The sequence below is a fragment of the Vombatus ursinus genome, unplaced genomic scaffold (assembly GCF_900497805.2).
Source record: "Vombatus ursinus unplaced genomic scaffold, bare-nosed wombat genome assembly UNPS02014792.1, whole genome shotgun sequence".
Classification (NCBI taxonomy): domain Eukaryota; kingdom Metazoa; phylum Chordata; class Mammalia; order Diprotodontia; family Vombatidae; genus Vombatus; species Vombatus ursinus.
In genome coordinates, this window is record NW_020954570.1 from 14081332 (window position 1) to 14102106 (window position 20775).

General features: G+C 37.1%; 1 protein-coding gene across 1 annotated transcript in view; it reads left to right on the forward strand.

Moving 5' to 3' along the window:
- The first annotated feature begins 294 nt into the window (after positions 1-294).
- Positions 295-20775, forward strand: part of ISOC1 (isochorismatase domain containing 1) — a 61830-nt gene continuing 41349 nt past the window's right edge. Inside the window, exon 1 of the mRNA XM_027869207.1 lies at positions 295-730. Coding sequence (XP_027725008.1) covers positions 407-730 — 324 coding nt within the window. The 5' untranslated portion in view covers positions 295-406. The remainder of the gene's footprint in view (positions 731-20775) is intronic.

The following is a 20775-nucleotide window of genomic DNA, read 5'->3' on the forward strand; positions in this document are numbered from 1 at the left end:
AAGCAGTCTTTCTGTGTCCTTTGTGTAAAAGAAAAGAACAGTGAAGATGGTGGAAGTGGAGTAATCCAGTAAAAGTCTGAAGAGACGGTTCAGCTCCAGTATTGGGGAGATTCTTCAGCAAGATGTGGGGCAGTCAGACACACACGGACACTCTTTCTTGGCCACTCACCCCAGACCTCAGACCCTGAGCAAGTGGGGGTGGGGGAGGGAGGGTCAGAGAGAGAAGGTGGAGGAGAGAAGCAGCAAAGGGACTCCTCTTCTTTTCCTCTCTTTGGTTGCTGGGGACTGGGGCCCTCTCCTGGTGGCAAGAAACCGAGAGGAAAAGGAGGAGCTGTTCGTCGGTGTTGTTCCCTTAGAGGAAGCGACAGAGAACGTGCTCAGCTGTGCACTGGAGCTGCCCAGGAACATGGCGTCGGCAACGGAGCCTGCTTCCCTTGCACACTTGCACACCGGCGGCGGCAGCGGCGCCCCGGGGTCACTGTCTGCTGGCGGTGCGGTGCCAGTGCTTTTCTGCTTCTCTGTGTTTGCCCGGCCCTCCACTGTGCCGCACGGCGCGGGCCACGAACTGCTCATCCAGAAGTTCCTGAGCCTTTACGGCGACCAGATAGACATGCACCGCAAATTTGTGGTGCAGCTCTTTGCCGAGGAGTGGGGCCAGTATGTAGACCTGCCCAAGGGCTTTCTGGTGAGCGAACGCTGCAAAGTTCGCCTGGTTCCCTTGCAGATCCAGGTAAGACCCCGGGAGAAAGCGGGGTGGTGTTATGGAGAAGGGGGTAGGAAAGCACGCTGCTTTCCCTTTTCTCTAAATATGCATACTCCTCAGGTGTCCTTGGTGCAACCATAGCTGATAACCCTTCCCCAAGGAACGTGTGCCAGGACTTCGGTGCTTTGTGTGCTTACAGTTGTGCTACTTCTTTACTTCAGAATGCATGTGAGCGTGCGTGCACCTTTGTTTTAATTGTAGTTATAATTTCGCAGTGTTTCCAAGTAGACATGTAAACCACCCATATAGGTAAGAGGTGGTACAGCTGTGGTTTTTAAAGGCGCTGTACAGTGTACAGATCTTTTTAAAATTTTCCTGTAAATCTTTAAACTTAAAACTCCAAGTTGTTATGTGGAAATTAACTATTGCCCCCTCTGGATTTGGTTATCCTATGTAGTTATCACATGTTTTCTTCAAGAACTGTAAGATAGCTTTTTTTTTCTTAATTGGGAGGGAAGGGTCTAAGACTTTTGGAAGAGGGTTAAGTATGATTTGCTTGCTGGTATTAATCATTAGTCATAGCTTTATTTTGAAGCCCTGCTTATTGGCAGTGGGGAGGTGGGGTGGGAGTGGAAGAAGGGGAGAGAATTGGAGTAACCTGCAGATCTTCTGATACCTAAGAACTATATAAATCTTAAACTTGGTTTGTATTTTTCACTTATTTTCTTTTTGTATAATTAATAGAAACCAGCTATTCAGGTTGAAAATGGAACAAATGTGGAATTCAGCTCTTGGGGGCATTTAGGGCTCAGGTGTCACCCTCTGCCAATTACTCTAAAGCAGCAGTTCTTTAACTGAGTTATCCATGGCCTTTCTTACCTGCCATTGCGTCCTTCTGCCTTGTAATCGCTTGAGTATCCTCACCAAAAAGTTCGTATGTAGTTTGCTAAATCAAATAATGTTCCCTTGATATGACAGATTCGGGGCTTATCAAGTTTCTTTTAGGGTCTTTCAGTTAGATGTACTGAAAAGTCTCTTAGGTAACCTTGGAATGATGTCCTAAAATACTACCCCCATTTTTATGTCAAAACATTTTTATGGTTAATGTCTCAGCAACTCTCCTTGAGAGGCTGTTTCTGAGAAAGTGAACGCTGGAGAATATACCATTAATAAATGGTAATTCAAACGCTGTTAAATAGTCCTAAAAACAAAAACAAAAACAAAGGAGCAGTGGGGGTGGGGGGGTGGGGAGAGAATGAAGAGTTTATTGTGTTTATTCTTGTTATCAATTTCTTAACTTTTGAGAGTCATGAAAAATCGTTTTATTGTGAAAATGATCACCCAGTGTCATTTTATTAAGTACCAGTGGTCAAGAAATACATTTTAACTAAATATTTTGAAGTATAACCAAGTAAGACATGGGTCTTTGATATTCCCTTTAAATGCTAATTAAACCTCATTGAGAAGGTCTTTCATAGAATCAGTTGTGATTTTTGAATTATGTTCTACATGTAGGAGACAATCACTGGATATTTATTTTGCTTTAAAACAAAAATTCCTTTCACAGATATTTTTAAAAGTTACATTTTTTTTCTTGGGCTAACATCACTTGAACACTATTATAATGTACTTTTTTCTACAGTTGTGTTCTTAGCAATTAAAAGTTGCTGAGGCACACAAAATTCCTTTCCTTTGCAATAACTAATTTTTGTTTTAGTACAATACTGGGGTAATGCTAGAGAAAAATGCAGAGATAAATAAGGCACAGCTTCCTACCTCAAGAAACTTACATTCCATTAGAAAAACTTGAGTTTATAGTTTTTTAAAGTCTTTTAAAGTACTTTAATAGCTATTTAGCTAATCCTGATGGGTTTTTTTTTTAACTACACCCCATATTATTCATGATACTATAATATCATCTCTTTGGTCTTGCTCAGGAATATTCCATTATATTCATGTATCACTTTTGTTCAGCCATTTCCCAATTGTTTAAGAGGTAATCTAAGATACTACCCTAGATTCTATTTTTTTTTCTCTTTTCTTCCTTTCCTTTTAAAACAAAATTCGGTTCATGTCTTTTGTTGTTGTTTCGTTTAATACCGAATTTTCCCCAGTTTCTTTTCCCACTCCCACCCCTGGAAAGCCCATTCCGTATCACAAATACTATTTTAGAGAAAAAGAAAAAAAAGAAAAGAATCAGCAAAACTGAACAATGCACAAAAATGTCTGAAAATATTTTCAGTGTACCACAACCAGTGGACCGCGTACCTCTGCAAAGGGATGGGGGAGAGGAGGATATCTTGCATCTTTTCTTTGGAACCATACTTGTTCTTTGTAATTTTGTTACATTTTCTTTTGATTATTTTGTGGTTGTTCTTTTCACTTACTTTTTTGAATTGTATATTTTATGTATTTCTTTTTTAACTGTTTACTTCACTTTTCATCAGTTCATGTAAATCTTTACATGCTTCACTGTATTCATAAATATTCATGATTCCTTACAGCACAGAAATATTTTATTTCATAGAAATGTGAGATGAGCAAATTTAAAGACATTTCCACTCCAAATGGATTACTTGTCCCTCATCTGCAGTAGAGCCTTCTGAGCTTTTATTGGCCTGATCAGCCACAATTGGACACACTGTACCGTGACCTGGACATAGTGATGTCATTTGGTTCTCTTCAAGCACAAGGGACAACCACCTTTCTATTTCATTCATGTGCCACATTTTGTGTAGTCATTACCCACTTGATGGATATCTGTTTTGTTTCCAGTTCTTTGCTATCATAAAAAAAAAAACTTTTATAAATATTTTGATGTATTTGGTGACTTTTTTCTGGGTCAAAAGTTGTTAGCATTGCTTTCTAGATGCTTGTACTGATTTACAACTCCACCAACCAGTATTTCTTTCTTTGATGAGCTTTGGATTTTGACCATGATATTCCTAGGGCTTTTCTTTTTGGAGCTTCTTTCAGGAGACAATTGGTAGATTCTTTCTATCTTTACTTTGTCCTTAGATTCTGATAGGTATGAGCAATTTTCATTTTTCATTTTTTGAAATATGGAGTACAGGCTTTGTTTTTTTATCATAGTTTTCTTAGAGTATTTCTTACTGTTTTATGGAGTCATTAATTTTTGTTTGACTTATTATAGTTTCCAGAAAGTCTATTTCTAGGATAAGGTTTACCACTTTATCTTAATAAATTATTAATTTTCCTTTCAATTCTTTTTTCTAGACCTTTGATTTTTAAAATCTCTTCCTTCCTTTCTTCTAGGTATTCATGTAGTCCTTTTGGAAAGGCTATTTTTTCCTTAGAGTCTCTGCTTGAAGTTGTTACAGAGAGTTATTCTCTCCTTTTTTGAGGATCTCTTAATTTGCAATATTTTTTTTTATGCTAATGGTATTTTCTCAGATTTATTCATCTTCCCAGCCTCCTGAATTGGTGCTTTGGGTGTGCTTTTGGGAAGGGTGGTCAGTCTTGCTTGGTCTTGCCTGAGGTCAGTAGGGTTCCTGTGTTAATCCCTCTCTACCTCCATCCAGGATTGAGGATCAGAGTATTGGATCTTCTGTCTCTCTGTGACATCTTAGGATGTATCTCAGGACTTTAGAATCACTTGCCTGGGCTGGTCTCCTCTGAATACATTGACACTGCATTGGTTGCTTGCCCTACTTGCTACTCTCTGGTACTTCCAAAGTCCCCAACATGGGGCTTACTGACCACCTTTGGGCTTTTTCTGGGTAGTCTGGTTCTTGCTTCCTTCAGATACATAGCTTTGTAGGCTGTGTGTCTCTAGGCAATCTCTGGGCCAACTTTGAGATTATCCTGTAATTTCACTGACTTTGCTAGCAACTCCCTTTCCTTTTTTGCCCTCAGGTTTCTAGATGACTTCTTGTGTAGTTCTGAAGTGACTGAAGTCTGTAATTTTTTAAAATAATTTATTTATTTTTAGTTCTCAGCATTCACTTTCATAAGATTTTGAGTTTTAAATTTTCTCCCCCTCACTCTCCTCCCCCCTTTCCAAAACGGCATGCAATCTGATATAGGCTCTACCTAGACATTGATATTAAGCATATTTTCCCATTAGTCATGATATAAAGAAGAATTAGAACTAATTGGAGGAACCACAAGAGTGAAGCAACAAAACAACAAAAGAAAAGGAGAGCAAATAGTATGCTTCCATCTGTGTTCAGACTCCATAGTTCTATCTCTGTATGTGGATATCATTGTTCAGCGGGAGTCTTATGGAGCTGTCTTAGATCCCTGCATTGCTGAAAAGAGCTAAGTCTGTCAAAGTCAGTTATCGGACAATGTGGCTGTTATTGTGTATAATGTTCTCCTGATTCTGCTCACTTCACTCAGCATCAGTTTATGTAAGTCTTTCCAGGTTTTTCTGAAAGCTGCCTGCTTATCCTTTCTTATAGCACAATAGTAATCCATTACATTCATATACCACAACTTGTTCAGCCATTTCCCAATTGATGGGCATCCCCTCAGCTTCCAATTCTTTGCCACCACAGAAAGAGCTGCTATAAATTTTTTGTACATGTGGATCCTTTTCACATTTTTATGATCTCTTTGGGATACAGCCCTAGAAGTGGTATTGCTGGGTCAAAGGGTAGAAGTCTGTAATTTCTAATTGAATTTCTTGACCTTTTTTGGTCTGTTGCAATCTAAACGGCTGTCTGTGAATAAATATGTGGCAACTGGGCATTCTGCTTTTTTTTGTTCTGGCAGTCATATTAGCCAGAAGTCTGTAGTTTAGCACCTGAGAGGCTTGTACTGGAGGCTTTGCAGTAGAACATTATCCAGGAACAACACAACAAAACTAGGATAGAAAGCCTGTATTCTTATCTCTGCTGTGTTGACTTTGTGACCTTAGTTAAGGCAATTGGACTTTAGTTTCCTCAAATATAAAATGAAGGTTATGGAATTGCATGCATTTGAACATCTCATCCAGTTCTAATATTCTGTGACTTTCCCAGAATGGAAATATTTATGTTGCAGTGACCATGTTTTCCTTTCCTGTTTTCTCTAGAATAGAATCATAATTTTTATTCTAGGAGGAACTTTGGATACTTATTTTAACAAATTGAGAAAATGAGGTTAATAGAGGTGAAGTAACTTGATCAAGGTCCCATGTACTTAGTGGTAAAGTTCAGATTAGAAAATAATTCTCCTAATGCTTAGTGCAATACTGTTTGCCTTATATCGTGCCAGATAGCCTTTAGTCTTTACTTGTGGCAAACCACACAATTCTGATTGTCTCCCTTTTCTTAACTTAAATATTCAGTGACTCACAAGTATCCCATTTCATCCCAATGTTTAACTTGAACTAATAGAGTGCTGGCTTTAGACCAATGCTTACAACAAGGAGAATCCCTTATCTTATTTTTGCAAATAGCATATGTAATATTAGAATTAATTGTGCTTTGAATGTTGATAGAACTCATTTGCAAATCCATCTGGTCCTGATTCTTCCCACTTACCACTACCTTTTGACATGTCTTCAGCATTTGATACTGTAGATCGCCTTTTCCTTCTGAATACTCTCTCTTCTCTAGGTTTTTGTGACATTAAACTCATCTAATTACCTTTCTATCTCACCAGCTGCTCTTTCTGTTTTCTTTATTATTTCTTCATACGTGTCATGTCTTCTAACTATGGATGTCTCCCAAGGCTTTGTCTTGGTCCCCCTTCTCTTCTCCTTCTATACTATTGCGTTAGGTTATCTCGGCTCCCATGGATTAAAATCTCTATACAGATAATATTTACATCTATATATCCAGCCCTAATCTTTCCACTGAGCTACATTCACACCTCCAGCTGCCTTCTATGATGTCTTAAACTAGTTGTCATGTAGCCGTCTTAAATTCAATTTTTCCAAAACAGAATCTATTATTTTTCCGCCCAAACCCTTCTGAGCTTCCCTGCCACTCTCTAGGGTACCACCGTCTTCTCAATCACCAAGGCCCACAACCTGGATATCATCCCTGACTTCTTCCTCTCACACTATAAGACCAAAATCTACTGATTTTTTTGTTTTGTTTTGTTTTTTGGTGAGGCAGTTGGGGTTAAGTGACTTGCCCAGAGTCACACAGCTAGTGAGTGTTATGTGTTTGAGGCCGGATTTGAACTCAGGTCCTCCTGACTCCAGGGCTGGTGCTCTATCCACTGTACCACCTAGCTGCCCCACTGATTTTCTCTTCTTCCTCTTTCCCCTCATAACATGGGGTGCGCTGGTTTTTCCCAAACAGGCGACAAAGCTACTGCTCCTGTATCCTTTTTTGAATACTCTTTCCATATTAGGGCTAAGTAAATATTTTTTAACTGTTCAATGATCTTTGAATTCTTCATTTCATCCTAACATTGAACCTGACCTAACAAATGCTGACGTGTCTGGCCATATTGTTTCTTGTTATCATTTTCAGTCTTGATGTTACTACCTTCAAAACATCTCATATTCTCCTCACTCACATAGCAACTGTGTAGTTCAGGCCCTCATTAGCTCTCCCTTGGACTATTGCAATAGCTGCCTGTTTAGTCTATATGCTTCAAATATATTTTTTAAAAAATCTTAAATATTTTTTCCAATTACATGTACAAAATTTTAATGTTCTTTTAAAAAAAATTTTGCTTCCCAAATTCTCTCCCTCTCTCCTTCCTCTCCTCCCACATTGAGAAGGCAAGCAATTTGATATAGGTTATACATGTGCAGTCATGAAAAATGCTTTCATATTAGTCATGTTGTGAAAGAAAAAAACCCCAAGAAAAATAAAGAAAGTTTTAAAAAAAAAGTATGCTTTGATTCCATCACTTCTTTTCTCTGCAGGTGGATAGCATTTTTTTTATCATGAGCCCTTTGGAATTATCTTAGATTACTGTATTGCTAAGAATAGCTAAGTGATTCGTGGTGGATCATTATACAATATCACAGTTACTGTGTGCAGTGTTCTTTTGGTTCTGCTCACTTTACTTTGTATCAATTCATGTAAGTCTTCCAGATTTTTCTGAAAGCATCCTATTCATCATTTCTTATAGCACAGTAGTATTCCATCAAAATCATATACCAAAACTTGTTCAGCATTCCGCAATTGATGGGCATCCCCTCGATTTCCAGTTCTTTGCCACCACAAAAAGAGCTGCTATAAATATTTTTGTACAAAGAGGTCCTTTTTCCTTTTTTTGATCTCTTTGGGGTACAGACTTAGTAGTGGTATTGCTGTGTCAAAGGGCATGCACAGTTTTATAGCCCTTTGAGCATAGTTCCAAATTGTTCTCCAGAATGGTTGGGTCAGTTCACAACTCCACCAAGAATGCATTAGTGTACAGATTTTCCCACATCCCCTCCAGCATTTGTGATCTTCCTTTTCTGTCATATTTATTAGTCAATTTGAGGTGGTACCTCAGAGTTGTTTTAATTTTCATTTCTCTAATCAGTAGTGATGTAGAGCATTTTAAATAGAGCTACAGATAGCTCCGATTTTCTTCATCTGAAAATGAAAACTGCTTGTTCATATCCTTTGACCATTTATCATTTGGGGAATGATTTGTATTGTTATAAATTTGATTCAGTTTACTATATATTTGAGAAATAAGGCCTTTATCAGAGAAACTTGTATAAAAAATTTCCCCCAGTTATCTGCTTTCCTTCTAATCTTGGCTTGTGTAAAACCTTTTTAATTTAACATAATCATAATTATCCATTTTATATCTTGTAATGCTTTTTATCTCTTATTTGGTCATAAATTCTTCTTTTCCACAGATCTGACAGGTAAACTATTCCATGCTCCCCCAATTTGCTCTGTCTAAACCATGTACTTATTTTGACCCTATCTCAGTGTGTGGTGTGAGATGGTGGTCTATAGTTAGTTTCTGCCAAACTGCTTTCCAGTTTTCCCAGCAGTTTTTGTCAAATAGTGAGTTTGTGTCTCTAAAGCTTGATCTTTGGATTTCTCAAACATTAGATTACTCTAGTCATTTACTTCTATTTACTACACTGTATTGTGTACCTAATCGATTCCACTGATCCAACTCTCTATTTCTGGGGCAGTACTAGTTTGTTTTGGTGATTATTGTTTTGTAGTACAATTTGAGATCTGGTATGGCTAAGCCACCTTCCTTCATGGTTTTTTCCCTTGATTCTCTTGATGTTCTTGACCTTTTGTTCTTCCAGATGAATTTTATTATTTTTTCTAGCTCTATAATGTAATTTTTGGTAGTTTGATTGGTGTGGCACTGATTACTTATGTAAATTAATTTAGGTACAATTGTTATTTTTATTATATTAGCTTGGCTTACCCATGAGCAATTAACATTTTTTCCAGTTATTTAAATCTGACTTTATTTGGGTGAAAAGTGTTTTATAATTGTGTTCATATAGTTCCTGGGTTTGTCTTGGCACAGTAGGTTCCAAAGTATTTTATATTATCTATAGTTATTTTAAATGGAATTTCTCTATCTGTTTTTTCCTCCTGGACTTTGCTCTGTTGTGAATGAAATTCAACAGAAATATAAACTGAGGCAATTCTTTAAGCAATATATCATTTATTAACAGGGGCATGCCACCTGATAATAAAGGGTGAGTCAAATGGCCCTGCCTCTGGCCAAAAGACCTGAAATTGAGGGTGCAATACATTTTTATAAGCATAGAACAAAGAACAGAACAAAAATTGTGTAACTGACTAACATTCCAGAGGTAAGAGATTATGATCTCTCGTTAGAGAAAGCAGGCACAGCCCCCAGGTGGGAATTACAACCAACACTCTCTCTAAAAAATGCTGTCATGAATTTTATGGGTTCTAACTTAATCCTGAAGTTACTGTTAAGGTCAGATTTACTGGCAGCTGGGGCATTAGATAAGATGACCTTAATTGTTGAAGATGGGACATGGTCAGGTACAAGGTCATCCTAACTTCTCAGAGATACCTCACAAACCTTTCAGGAAATGCTGAGATAATGTTTTATAAGAATATTGAGAACAGGGTTTTTTTTTTTAACTGGCAATCATTGTGGGAAATCTTAAATTTTGATACCTAACTTCAGAAAGGCTGAACTTTAGCATGCATAAGCGTCTTCTTTTCTAAGATACAGCGAAGAGGCCCAGGCTTTTTATATAGAAAACAGAATATGGTTACAGGATAAAATCAAATATGAAATGTAGGATCAAGAATTATTTTTTCATTTGGTAATATGTAGAAATACTGATGATTTATATAGGCTTATTTTATATACTGCAATTTTGTTGAAGTTGTTAATTATTTCACCTAGTTTTTTTTTAACTGATTCTCTAGGGTTCTCTAAGTATACCATCATTTTGTCTGTAAAGAGTGATTGTTTTGTTTCTCCATTCCCTATTCTAATTCCTTCAATTTCTTTTTCTTCTCTTATTGTGGTAGCTAGCATTTATAGTACAATATTGAATAATAATGGTGGTAATGGACATCCTTGCTTCTCCCCTGATCTTACTGGGAAGGCTTCTAGTTTATCCCCATTACAGGTAGTTTTAGATAAATACTACTTATCATTTTAAGGAAAGCTCCATTTATTTCTGTGCTTTCTAGAGTGTTTAATAGCAATGAGTATTGTATTTTGTCAAAAACTTTTTCTGCATTTACTGATATAATCATATGCTTTTTTTGACTTTGTTATTAATATGGTGGATTATGCTGATATTTTTCCTAATATTGAACCAGCCCTGCATTCCTGGTAGAAATCCCACTTGGTCATAGTATATGATCTTTGTGATATATTGCTGTAATCTCCTTAACATTTTCACATCAATATTCGTTGAGGAAATTGGTCTTTAGTTTTCTTTCTCTGTTTTTGCTCTTCCTGGTTTAGGTATCAGCTCCATATTTGTGTCAGAAAAGGAATTTAATAGGACTCTTTCTTGTCCTATTTTCCCAAATACTTTATATAGTATTGGAATTAATTGTTCTTTAAATATTTGGTAGAATTCTCTTGTAAATCCATCTGGTCCTGGGTTTTTTTCTTAGGGAGCTCGTTGATGGCTTAGCGTTCAATTTCTTTTTCTAAGATAAAGTTATTTAGACATTTTATTTCCTTTTCTGTTAATCTGGGCAATTTATATTTTTTTAAAATATTCATCTATTTCACTTAGATTGTTAGATGTATTGGCATGTAATTGGACAAAATAGCTCCTTATAATTACTTTAATTTACTCTTCATTGGTTGTGAATTTGCCCTTTCCATTTTTGATACTGGTAATTTGGTTTTCTTCTTAATTTTATTTTCATCAAATTAACCAATGGTTTATCTATTTTATTGTTTTTCCCCATAAAACCAGCTTCTAGTTTTATTTCAATGGTTTTCTCATTCTCATTTTTGTTAATTTTTCCTTTGATTTACAGGATTTCTAATTTGGCATTAATTTGGAATTTTTAATTTGTTCTTTTTCTAGTTTCGTTTTGTTTTTGTTTTTAGTAGCATGCCCAGTTCATTAATCTGCTCTTTCTCTATTTTATTGATGTAAGCATTTAGGGATATAAATTTTTCCCTATGTGCTGCTTTGGGTTCGTCCCATAAATTTTGGTTGTCATCTCATTGTTGTCTTTCTCTTTAATGAAATTATTATTTCTATGATTTGTTTTTTGATGAACTCCTTCTTTAGGATTAGATTGTTTAGTTTCCAATTAATTTTAATCTATGTTTTTACAGCCCTTTATTGAATGTAGTTTTTGTTGCATTATGATCTGAAAAGTATGCATTTAATATTTCTGCTTTTCTGTATTTGGTTGTGAGGTTTTATGCCCTAACACGTGGTCAGTTTTTGTGTAGGTGCCATATACCTCTGAGGGAAAAAAAGTATATTCCTTTCTATTTCCATTCATTTTTTTTAAGAGGTCTGTCATATCTAACTTTCCTAAAATTCTATTCATCTCCTTAACTTCTTTCCTGCTTCTTTTCTGGTTAGATTTATCTAGTTCTGAGAGTGGAAAGTTGATGTCCCCCATTTATATTGTTTTACTGTCTGTTTCCTCTTATAATTCATTTAACTTTTCCTTTACTAATTTGGTTGCATACCATTTGATGCATATATATTTAGTATTAATATTACTTCATTGTCTGTGGCATCTTTTAGCAAAATGTCATTTCCATACTATCTCTTTTAATTAGACCTACTTTTGCTTTTGCTTTATCTGAGATCATGACTGCTACCCCTACTATTATTTTTTTTTACTTGAGCTGAAGCATAATATATTTTGCTCCTCTCTTTACCTTTACTCTCTGTGTTTCTCTCTGCATCCAGTATATTTCTTGTAAACAACATATTGTTAGGGGCAGCTAGGTGGTGCAGTGGATAGAACACAGACCATGGAGTCAAGAGGACCTGAGTTCAAATGCAGTCTCAAACACTTGACACATACTAGTTGTGTGGCCTTAGGCAAGTCACTTAACCCTGATTGCCTCACCAATCAAATTTTTTTTTCTCCCAAAAAAAAACAAAAACCCAAAACATATTGTAGTATTCTGGTTTTTAATCCACTCTGCTATCTGCTTCCATTTTATGGGTAAGTTTTGTTCCATGAACATTCACAGTTATGATTACTAATTGTGTATTTCTCTCCATCCTGCTTTCCTCCTATTATCCTTCTCTCTCTCTCTCCCCCCCATCTCTCCCCCCACCTTCACCCTATCACTCCTCAAAAGTGTTTTGCTTCTGACTACTACCTCCCCCAATATACTCTCCCTTCTATGAGCCCCTCTCCTTATATCCCCTTCTATGAGCCTCCCTCCTTCTCATATCCCCCTCCCCTCCTACTTCCTTATAGGGTAAGATAGCCTTCTGTACCCAACAGAATGTGTATGCTATTCCCTCTTTGAGCCTGTTCATGTAAGAGTTCAAGCATTGCCTGTCATCCCCCCATTTTCCCCTCCACTGTAAAACCTTCTCATGCCTCCTTTATGTGAGATAATTTACTCCATTTTACCTCTCCTTTTTCTCTTTTCTCAGTTCATCCCATTCTCTAACAGCTTAATTTTTTTTTTAATATCATCCTAACATAGTCAATTCACACCTAGGTCTTCTGTCTATGTGCACTCCTTCTAACTGCCTTAATAATGATAAAGTTCTTAAGAGTTAGAAGTATTATTTTCCCATATAGGAATATAAACAGTTTAGCTTTATTGATTCCATATGATTTCTCTTTCCTGTTTACCTTTTTATACTTCTCTTGAATCTTATATTTGAAAATCAGATTTCTATTCAGCTCTGATCTTTTATCAGGAATGCCTGAAAGTCCTCAATTTCATTAAATATCAGTTTTTTTTCCTTTGAACAATTATACATACTCAGTGTTGCTGGGTTGTAATTTGATTCTTGGTTGAAATCCTAACTCCTTTGCCCTCTGGAATATCATATTCCAAGCCCTCAGAACCTTTAATATAGAAGCTGCTAAATCTTGTGTTTTGCTGACTGTGGCTCGTTAGTATTTTAATTTTTTTTTTTTTGCTTGCAATATTTTCTTCTTGACCAGGGAGCTCTGGAATTTAGCCAAATATTCTTGGGAGTTTTCATTTTGAGATCTCTTTCAAGAGGTGGTCAGTGGATTCTCTCAATTTCTATTTTACCCTCTGGTTCTGGGATGTCAGAGCAGTTTTCTTTGATAATTTCTTGCAATATGATGTCTAGGCTTTTTTTTTTTATTGTGGTTTTCAAGTAGTGCAATAATAAGTCACTCCTAGGGCTCCCTTCCCGGTGGCTTGCCAGGGCGTAGCTTGCTGGGCTAGACAGCATTCCAATATCATCCTAGTAAGACGGGCCTTTCCTGCTGACCTTCTAAGTTGCCTGGGGCTGGAAAATTGTTTCACCTTGTCCTTTTGTTACTTCTGCCACTCCAGAATTTGTTTTGAGGCATTATTTTGTCATTGTTTGGAGGGAAATTTGGGAGAACTCAGGTGAGTCCCTGCCTTTACTCTGCCATCTTGGCTTCACCCTGCTTCAAATCTTTTGACACTCAATTTCATCCTTCTATAAGATGCAAAGGTCATTTTTTCCCCCTAAAGAGTAGGTATAACTGGTCTTCCTGCTTGATGAGTTCCGTGGATGGCTATTAACTCCAGGATAAAATATACAATAATCTCTTTGGCTTTTGAAGTATTTTGTAATATGTCCCTTTTCTATCTTTCCAGCCTTCTTACACGTTCCTCCCCTCCCTGAATTATACTGGCTTACTTTCAGTTCTTCATTTCCTGATGCTGTGCCTTTAGTGTTGCTGTCCCCCCACTCCTGGAATGCTCTGCCCCTTCACCTTTGCCTCTTGGTTTCCTTGCTTTCCTTACAGATCTAGCTCACATCTTTCCCTATTCTAGAAGACCTTTTCCAGCCCCCTTACCCTCTAGCTGCTAATGAATGTCTCTTTCTAATTTAATTAGAATAATGTCTTCTTTATAATTACCTTTACCTTCTCTGTGTTTATCTTCTGTGTATCTAGCTATTTATTTACATTTTATCTTCTCCATTAGAATTTTTTTTTGAGCAAGGGATTGCTTCCCCACCCTACTCCCTTTTTTTAAAATCCCCATTGTGGGGGCAGCTAGGTGGCGCAGTGGATAGAGCACCGGCCCTGGAGTCAGAAGGACCCTAGTTCAAATCTGGCCGCAGACACATAACACTCACTAGCCTCCAATTGTTCTCACCAAAAAAATAAAATAAAATAAAATCCCCATTGCTTAGCACAGTGCCTGACACATAGTAAGCACTTAATAAATATTTTTTGACTTACCATTCAATTATTTAAATAGTCTATTTCTTGTTTTGTTATTCTAATTTGTTAGGGGTGGGCCTGATTTCAGCATCCTCTTAGTTCAGGTTTGATGTTGGGACAAAATGAGGCACTTCTAAATCACTGAAAAGTTAACAATAGGAGGTTTGCTTAGCCCTAACATAGCAAGGACATGCAACAAGGATACAGTGATACATAACTTCTGTAAGGCATGGTGACTGGCATGATCTTAAGACACCCACCAAGTCAGAGGAGCCTTGACCCCATTTGGGTGAGACCTTTATGCCCCTAGGGGACCAGAAAGCCATGTCAGATAGAGGTTACCAGAAAACTATATCATGAGAGACACAGCTTGAGCCTTTCCCCAGCCTAAGCCAATTGAGGAAAAAGGAGAAATCGTAGTAGATGTTGATCCTATCACATACTACCCTCATGGTGGCTAAGCTAGGAAGTCCTAAGGATTTTCTAGAGTACCTTCTACCATTTAAATGCTGTCAGGGCTCTTACTGGAGAAATCCCCCTGGCATAGGAAGTACTAAGGGGAAATGAAGAACAAAAAAATATATAGCTTCCAAAAGAATCACCATAAAGATAAATAAGAGAGAAAAATGTTGAGGAAGGCAAAAACTAGCAATCCTAAGCTATTCCTATTAGAAGGACTAAGTCTTAGATTTCAATATTCTGGTCCATGTGGGGAGTGGTAACAAATCTTTGCAGTTCACAGTGGGTCTTATAAAGCATAATGGTGATGATGAACCAGAAGAGCACCATGAATATCAGAGACATAGCACAAATGATGAACTTCTATTACATCTAGTCACATATTCTTCTCCTGTTATAAGATGGTGACAATGAATAGGAGTAGTACCAGGAACATCAAGGCCACAGGGTGGATAATAATACTCCTGTTATAGTTAACAATTTTTTATATAAAAAAATTTGGGGGGGGTGGGGGGGGGTATTGAGCCAAGATGACAGAGAGAAGCCAGGAAGTTACCTGAGTTCTTCCCAGTTTCCCTCAGAGACAATGTTAAATCAAGCCTCTAAAAGAATCCTGTAGTGATAGAATCCATAAAAAGACAGAGTGAAACAACTTATAACTTAGAAGGACTTTAGGAAAGGTCTGTTTTATTTGGGTAAAAGGAGAGTGGAGCCCAGCGCAGGCGGTGTCTGGGTAAGTCAGCGGGAGGCTCCTAGCCACAGCACAGATCAGCACCAGAGGCCCCATGGTCCTGGTACAGCAGGCCAGCTGTGAGGCAGAAAGCAAACTGCCATCCCTGGAACCCAGGCACAACAAGCATGACTAAGCCGAGCCACCCCAGTGCAGTGGGCAAGCTGCCAGCGTCTACCAGGCCCCTGGCTCCCAGCACAAGAAGCTTGGGACAATGAACCGTTAACTAAAAGCTACTGTGGCAACAGGAAAGATGCAAACACAAATTCAGTATCAAAATGCCTTCATGTGAAGCCTCAGAGGGGAATATAAATTGGCCTCAAGCCCAAAAAGTCCTTTTGGAAGAGCTCAAAAAGTATTTTAAAAGTCAAATAAGAGAGGTAGAAGAAAAATTGGGAAAAGAAATGAGTGTTATGCAAGAGAATTGTGAAAAAAGAGTCAATAGCTTGGAAAAGAAAGCACAAAAATTAACTGAAGGAAACAACTCCTTAAAAAATAGAATTGGCCAAATGGAAAAGGAGGTACAAAAGTTAACTGAAGAAAATAATTCCTTAAAAAGTAGAATTGGCAAGTAGAAGCTAATGACTCCATGAGACATCAAGAATCAGTCAAACAAAATTTAAAAAATGAAAAAATAGAAGAAAATGTAGAAAGCCATGATTAAAAAAAAAAAAAAGATCCTGGACAGCATCTTTCAAGAAATCATCAAGAAAAACTGCCCTGATATCCTAGAACCAGAGGGTAACATAGTCACTGAAAGAATCTACTGATCACCTCCTGAAAGAGATCCCAAAATGACAACTCCAAGGAATATTGTAGCTAAATTCCAGAATTATCAGGTCAAGGAGAAAATACTGCAAGTCAGCTGGAAAGAAACAATTCAAATGTCAAGGAGCCACAATCAGGATTACACAGTATACTTACAAAGAGGGTGTAGGTATACATTGACTTTGAAGTGATGATAAAAAAAAAAACATTAAGGAATGATAAAAAGGATTTTACTGGAAGAAGAGGAAAGGAGAAGGGGCAACTAGGTGGTGCAGTGGATAAAGCACCAGCCCTGTATTCAGGAAGACCTGAGTTCAAATCTGGCCTCAGACACTTGACACTTACTAGCTGTGTGACCCTGGGCAAGTCACTTCACCCCATTGCTTAGCAAAAAAGAAAAAAAAAAGAGGAAAGGGGGAGGCAGAATGGGTTTAATTATATTACATGAAGAGACATGAAAGACCTGTTACAGTAGAGGGGAAGAAGGGAAGGGGGAAGTATCATTTGAACCTTACTCTTGTTGGGTTTGGCTCAAAGAGGAAATAATATACACATTCAGTTGGGTAAAGAAATCTATCTTACCCTATAGGGAAGTAGGAGGGGAAGGAGAAAAGAAAAGAAGGGGGTGATAGAAGGGAAGGCAGATTCAGGGAAGCAATGGTCAGAACAAAACACTGGTGAGGAGCAACAGAGTAAAAGGAGAGAGAGAAAAGTATAAATGGGAAAAATAGGATGGAGGGAAATACACAGTTAGTAATCATAACTGTGAATGTGAATGGGATGAATTCTCCCATAAAATGGAAGCAGATAGCAGAGTGGATGAAATACCAGAATCCTACAATATGTCATTTACAAAAAACATCCTCGAAGCAGAGCGACATTCACAGAGTAAAGGTAAAAGTCTGGAGCAGAATATATTAAGCTTCAACTGAAGTAAAAAAAAGCAGGGATAGCAATCCTGATCTCAGAACAAAATCAAAAATAGATCTAATTAAAAGAGACAAGGAAGAAAACTGCAGCTTGCTAAAAGGTAACATTAGACAATGAAGTAATATCAATATTAAACATAAATGTATCAAGTGGTATAGCATTCATATTCTTAGAGAAGTTAAGTGAGTTACAGAAAGAAATGGACAGCGAAACTATACTAGTGGAGGGACCTCAACCTCCCCCTCTCAGAGCTAGATAAGTCTAACCATAAAATAAACAAGAAAGAAGTTAAGGAGATAAATAGAATTTTAGAAAAGTTAGATATGATAAACCTCTGGAGAAAATTGAATGGGGATAGAAAGGAATATACCTTTTTCTTAGCAGTACATGGCACCTACACAAAAATTGATGCTGTATTAGGGCATAAAAACTTCACATTCAAATGCTGAAAGATAGAAATATTAAATGTATCCTTTTCATATCATGATGCAATGAAAAATACATGTAATAAAGGGCCATGGAAAGATAGATTAAAAATTAATTGGAAACTAAATAATCTAATCCTAAAGAATGAGTGGGTCAAACAACAAATCATAGACTCAATCAAAAACTTCATTCAAGAGAATAACAATAATGAGACAACATACCAAAATTTATGAGATGCATCCAAAGCAGTACTTAGGGGAAATTTTATACCTCTAAATGCTTACATGAAAAAGAAAAAGGATATCAATGAATTGGGCATGCAATTTTAAAAGCTAGAAAAAAGAACAAATTAAAAATCCCAATTAAACACCAAATTAGAAATTCTGAAAATCAAAGGAGAGATTAATAAAATTGAAAGTAAGAAAACTATTGAATTAATAAGACTAAGAGCTGATTTTATTTAAAAAAACAATAAAATGGATAAACCTTTGGTTAATTTAATTTAAAAAAAAGAAAGAGGGGAGGATTCTGGGAAGGTGGTGGAGTAGGTCAGAAAATTCCACGCTCTCAAGATTTTCTTCCACAAAAGAGATGAAATAGCACCTCAGGGTGAATATTGAGCCATAAAAATAAATAAAAGTAGGGGCACAACAGGGATCCTCCTGGGACAATTGGAGAAGATCTGAAGAAAAGTCCCAGGAGGAGATTTGGTCTGTGTAAAGAGTAAACATCTCTAGGCTAGGTCCTAGGTCTGCTTAAACAACAAGCAGAAAGACTTGGGGTTAGTTGGGTTGGGAGGCTGCCTTGGCCCCAGCCACAGGAACTTTTATCCCCTGGAAAATGAGGGATGTTGGGTGTCAGAGCTGGGGAAGATCAAAGGCACCTCTGCTGACAAGGAATACCAGATCCACCTGTGCTGTGGAGACACAGCCAGGGGTGAGAAGAAACCAGCACATGCCTGGTGAGTGCAGAAGCAGTGGGGCAGGGACACTACTGGCTGTGAGCACTTACAGGACACTGGGGTCTTGGCTACAGTTCCAAGCCAGAGGGGAGAACTGAAGGAGGATCTGATGCCAGAGGCACCATCCCCCACACCCTAGGACTAGAAGTGATTATAAAAGCTAAGTTATTACGAATTAAAAAAAATCCACAGGCAAAGGAGAAAGAATCCAACCACAGAGAATTATGATAAGAATAGAGAAGACCAGGGTTCATAGGATACTGAAGCAAAGAAACCCTCTTCTACCCCAAAAAGTATCATCAAATGGTTACCTGCTCAAAAAGAATTCATAGAAGAACTTTAAAAAGACTTTAAAAATCAAATGAGAGAGATTGAGGAAAGAACTAAAAAAAAAACCAAAAACCAAGAAAAACAAGATTATGAAAAGAAAGTCAGCCAATTAGAAAAGGAGATTCAGAATCTTAAGGAAGAAAAAGACTCTTTGAAAATCAGAATTGGGCAAGAGGAAGCCAGCAAAGTTATATGAAATCAAGAAATAATAGAACAAAATATGAAGAATGAAAAAATAAAAGAGAATGTGAAACATCTCATAAGAAAAGCAACTGATCCAGAGAACAGATAAAGAAGAGAAAACATAAAAATAATCAGACTATCTGAAAGCTATGATCAAAAAAAAGAATCTTGATACAATAATACAGGAAATAATTAAAGAAAATTATCCTGAAGCATTAGAACAAGAGGGGAAAGTAGAAATAGAAAAAAATCCCTTGATCACCACCTGAAAGGGATCCTATGAGGAAAACACTTAGGAATATTATAGTCAAATTCTAAAACCCCTGGCTCCAAGATAAAGTATTATGAGCAACAAGAAAAAAACAATTTAGATATGGCAGTGTCACAATTAGAATCATGGAAGACCTAACAGCAGTGACACTAAAAGACTGCAGGTCTTGAAACACTATATATCTAAGAGCAAAAGAACTGGGGTTTGAGCCAAAAATATTGTACTCAGAAAAGCTAAGCATAATCCTGAATGGAAAAAAAAATGGATATTTAATGAACTGTCAGACTTTCAAGACTTTGTTAAAAAAAAAACAAACCTGAACTTAATAGAAGATTTGACATACAAGAACCAAGAGAAATACAAAGTACATATCAAAGACTAATTCCAGAGGACTCAATAAGGACAGACTATTTACCTTTTATGTATGTAAAATGTGAAACGTATGTCTAAGATTGTTATTAGTTATTGGGTAGTTCATAAGAAAGATTGGGATAGACCTGAGTATGATGTTACTTTAAAAAATAAAACCATTTAGGAACAACTAAAAAGAGTAATTATTTTATACAAATGAGTTGCAAGAGGAAGAACCTACACAGAAGAATTAGATGGGGAAGGAGGACTGTTAGTTCTGGAAATGTACTTTCATCTGGAATGGGTTCAAGAGGGAACAATAAATATATGTCTAGAAGAGTATAAAAGTCTCCTAAATTCAGAAAGAAATAAAAGGCTAAGGGGATAGGAGGGGGGAGAGGATAAGGGAGGGATCTCTAGAGGGGAGGATGAAGGACTAGATTAAAGGTTGGGGTATAGAAGGGTGTTTAATGGAAATGGAAAGACAAGGGAGGGATCTTTGGGAGGATAAGGGAAGGATCTTTAGAGGGAAGGGTGAGGGAATAGGTTAAAGGGGGTATAGAAGAGTGTTTAGATTTAAGGGAATGGGAGAATAAGGGAGGGATTCTTGAAGGGGGGCTAGGTTAAGTAATGGAGAGCAAGGGAGAGGGTAGAAGTAAAGTAGAGCAGTTAGGAGGGGTAGGAAATAAGAGATATGCACAAACATAAAAACAAAGATCAGAAGTAGAATTTGTTAGAAAAGTATACATTTATGTGTATGTATTTATGTATGTGTATATAAATATATGCATATCTATGTCTATATGTAAATATATCCACTCTTAATTGTAGCCTTCTGGGGGATAGGGAGAGGAAGGGAGAAAAAAAGAACAAAATAAAAAGTGCAGAGCAGAGAACAAAAGAAAATTAACAAGGAAGCAAAGAAAAGACAGC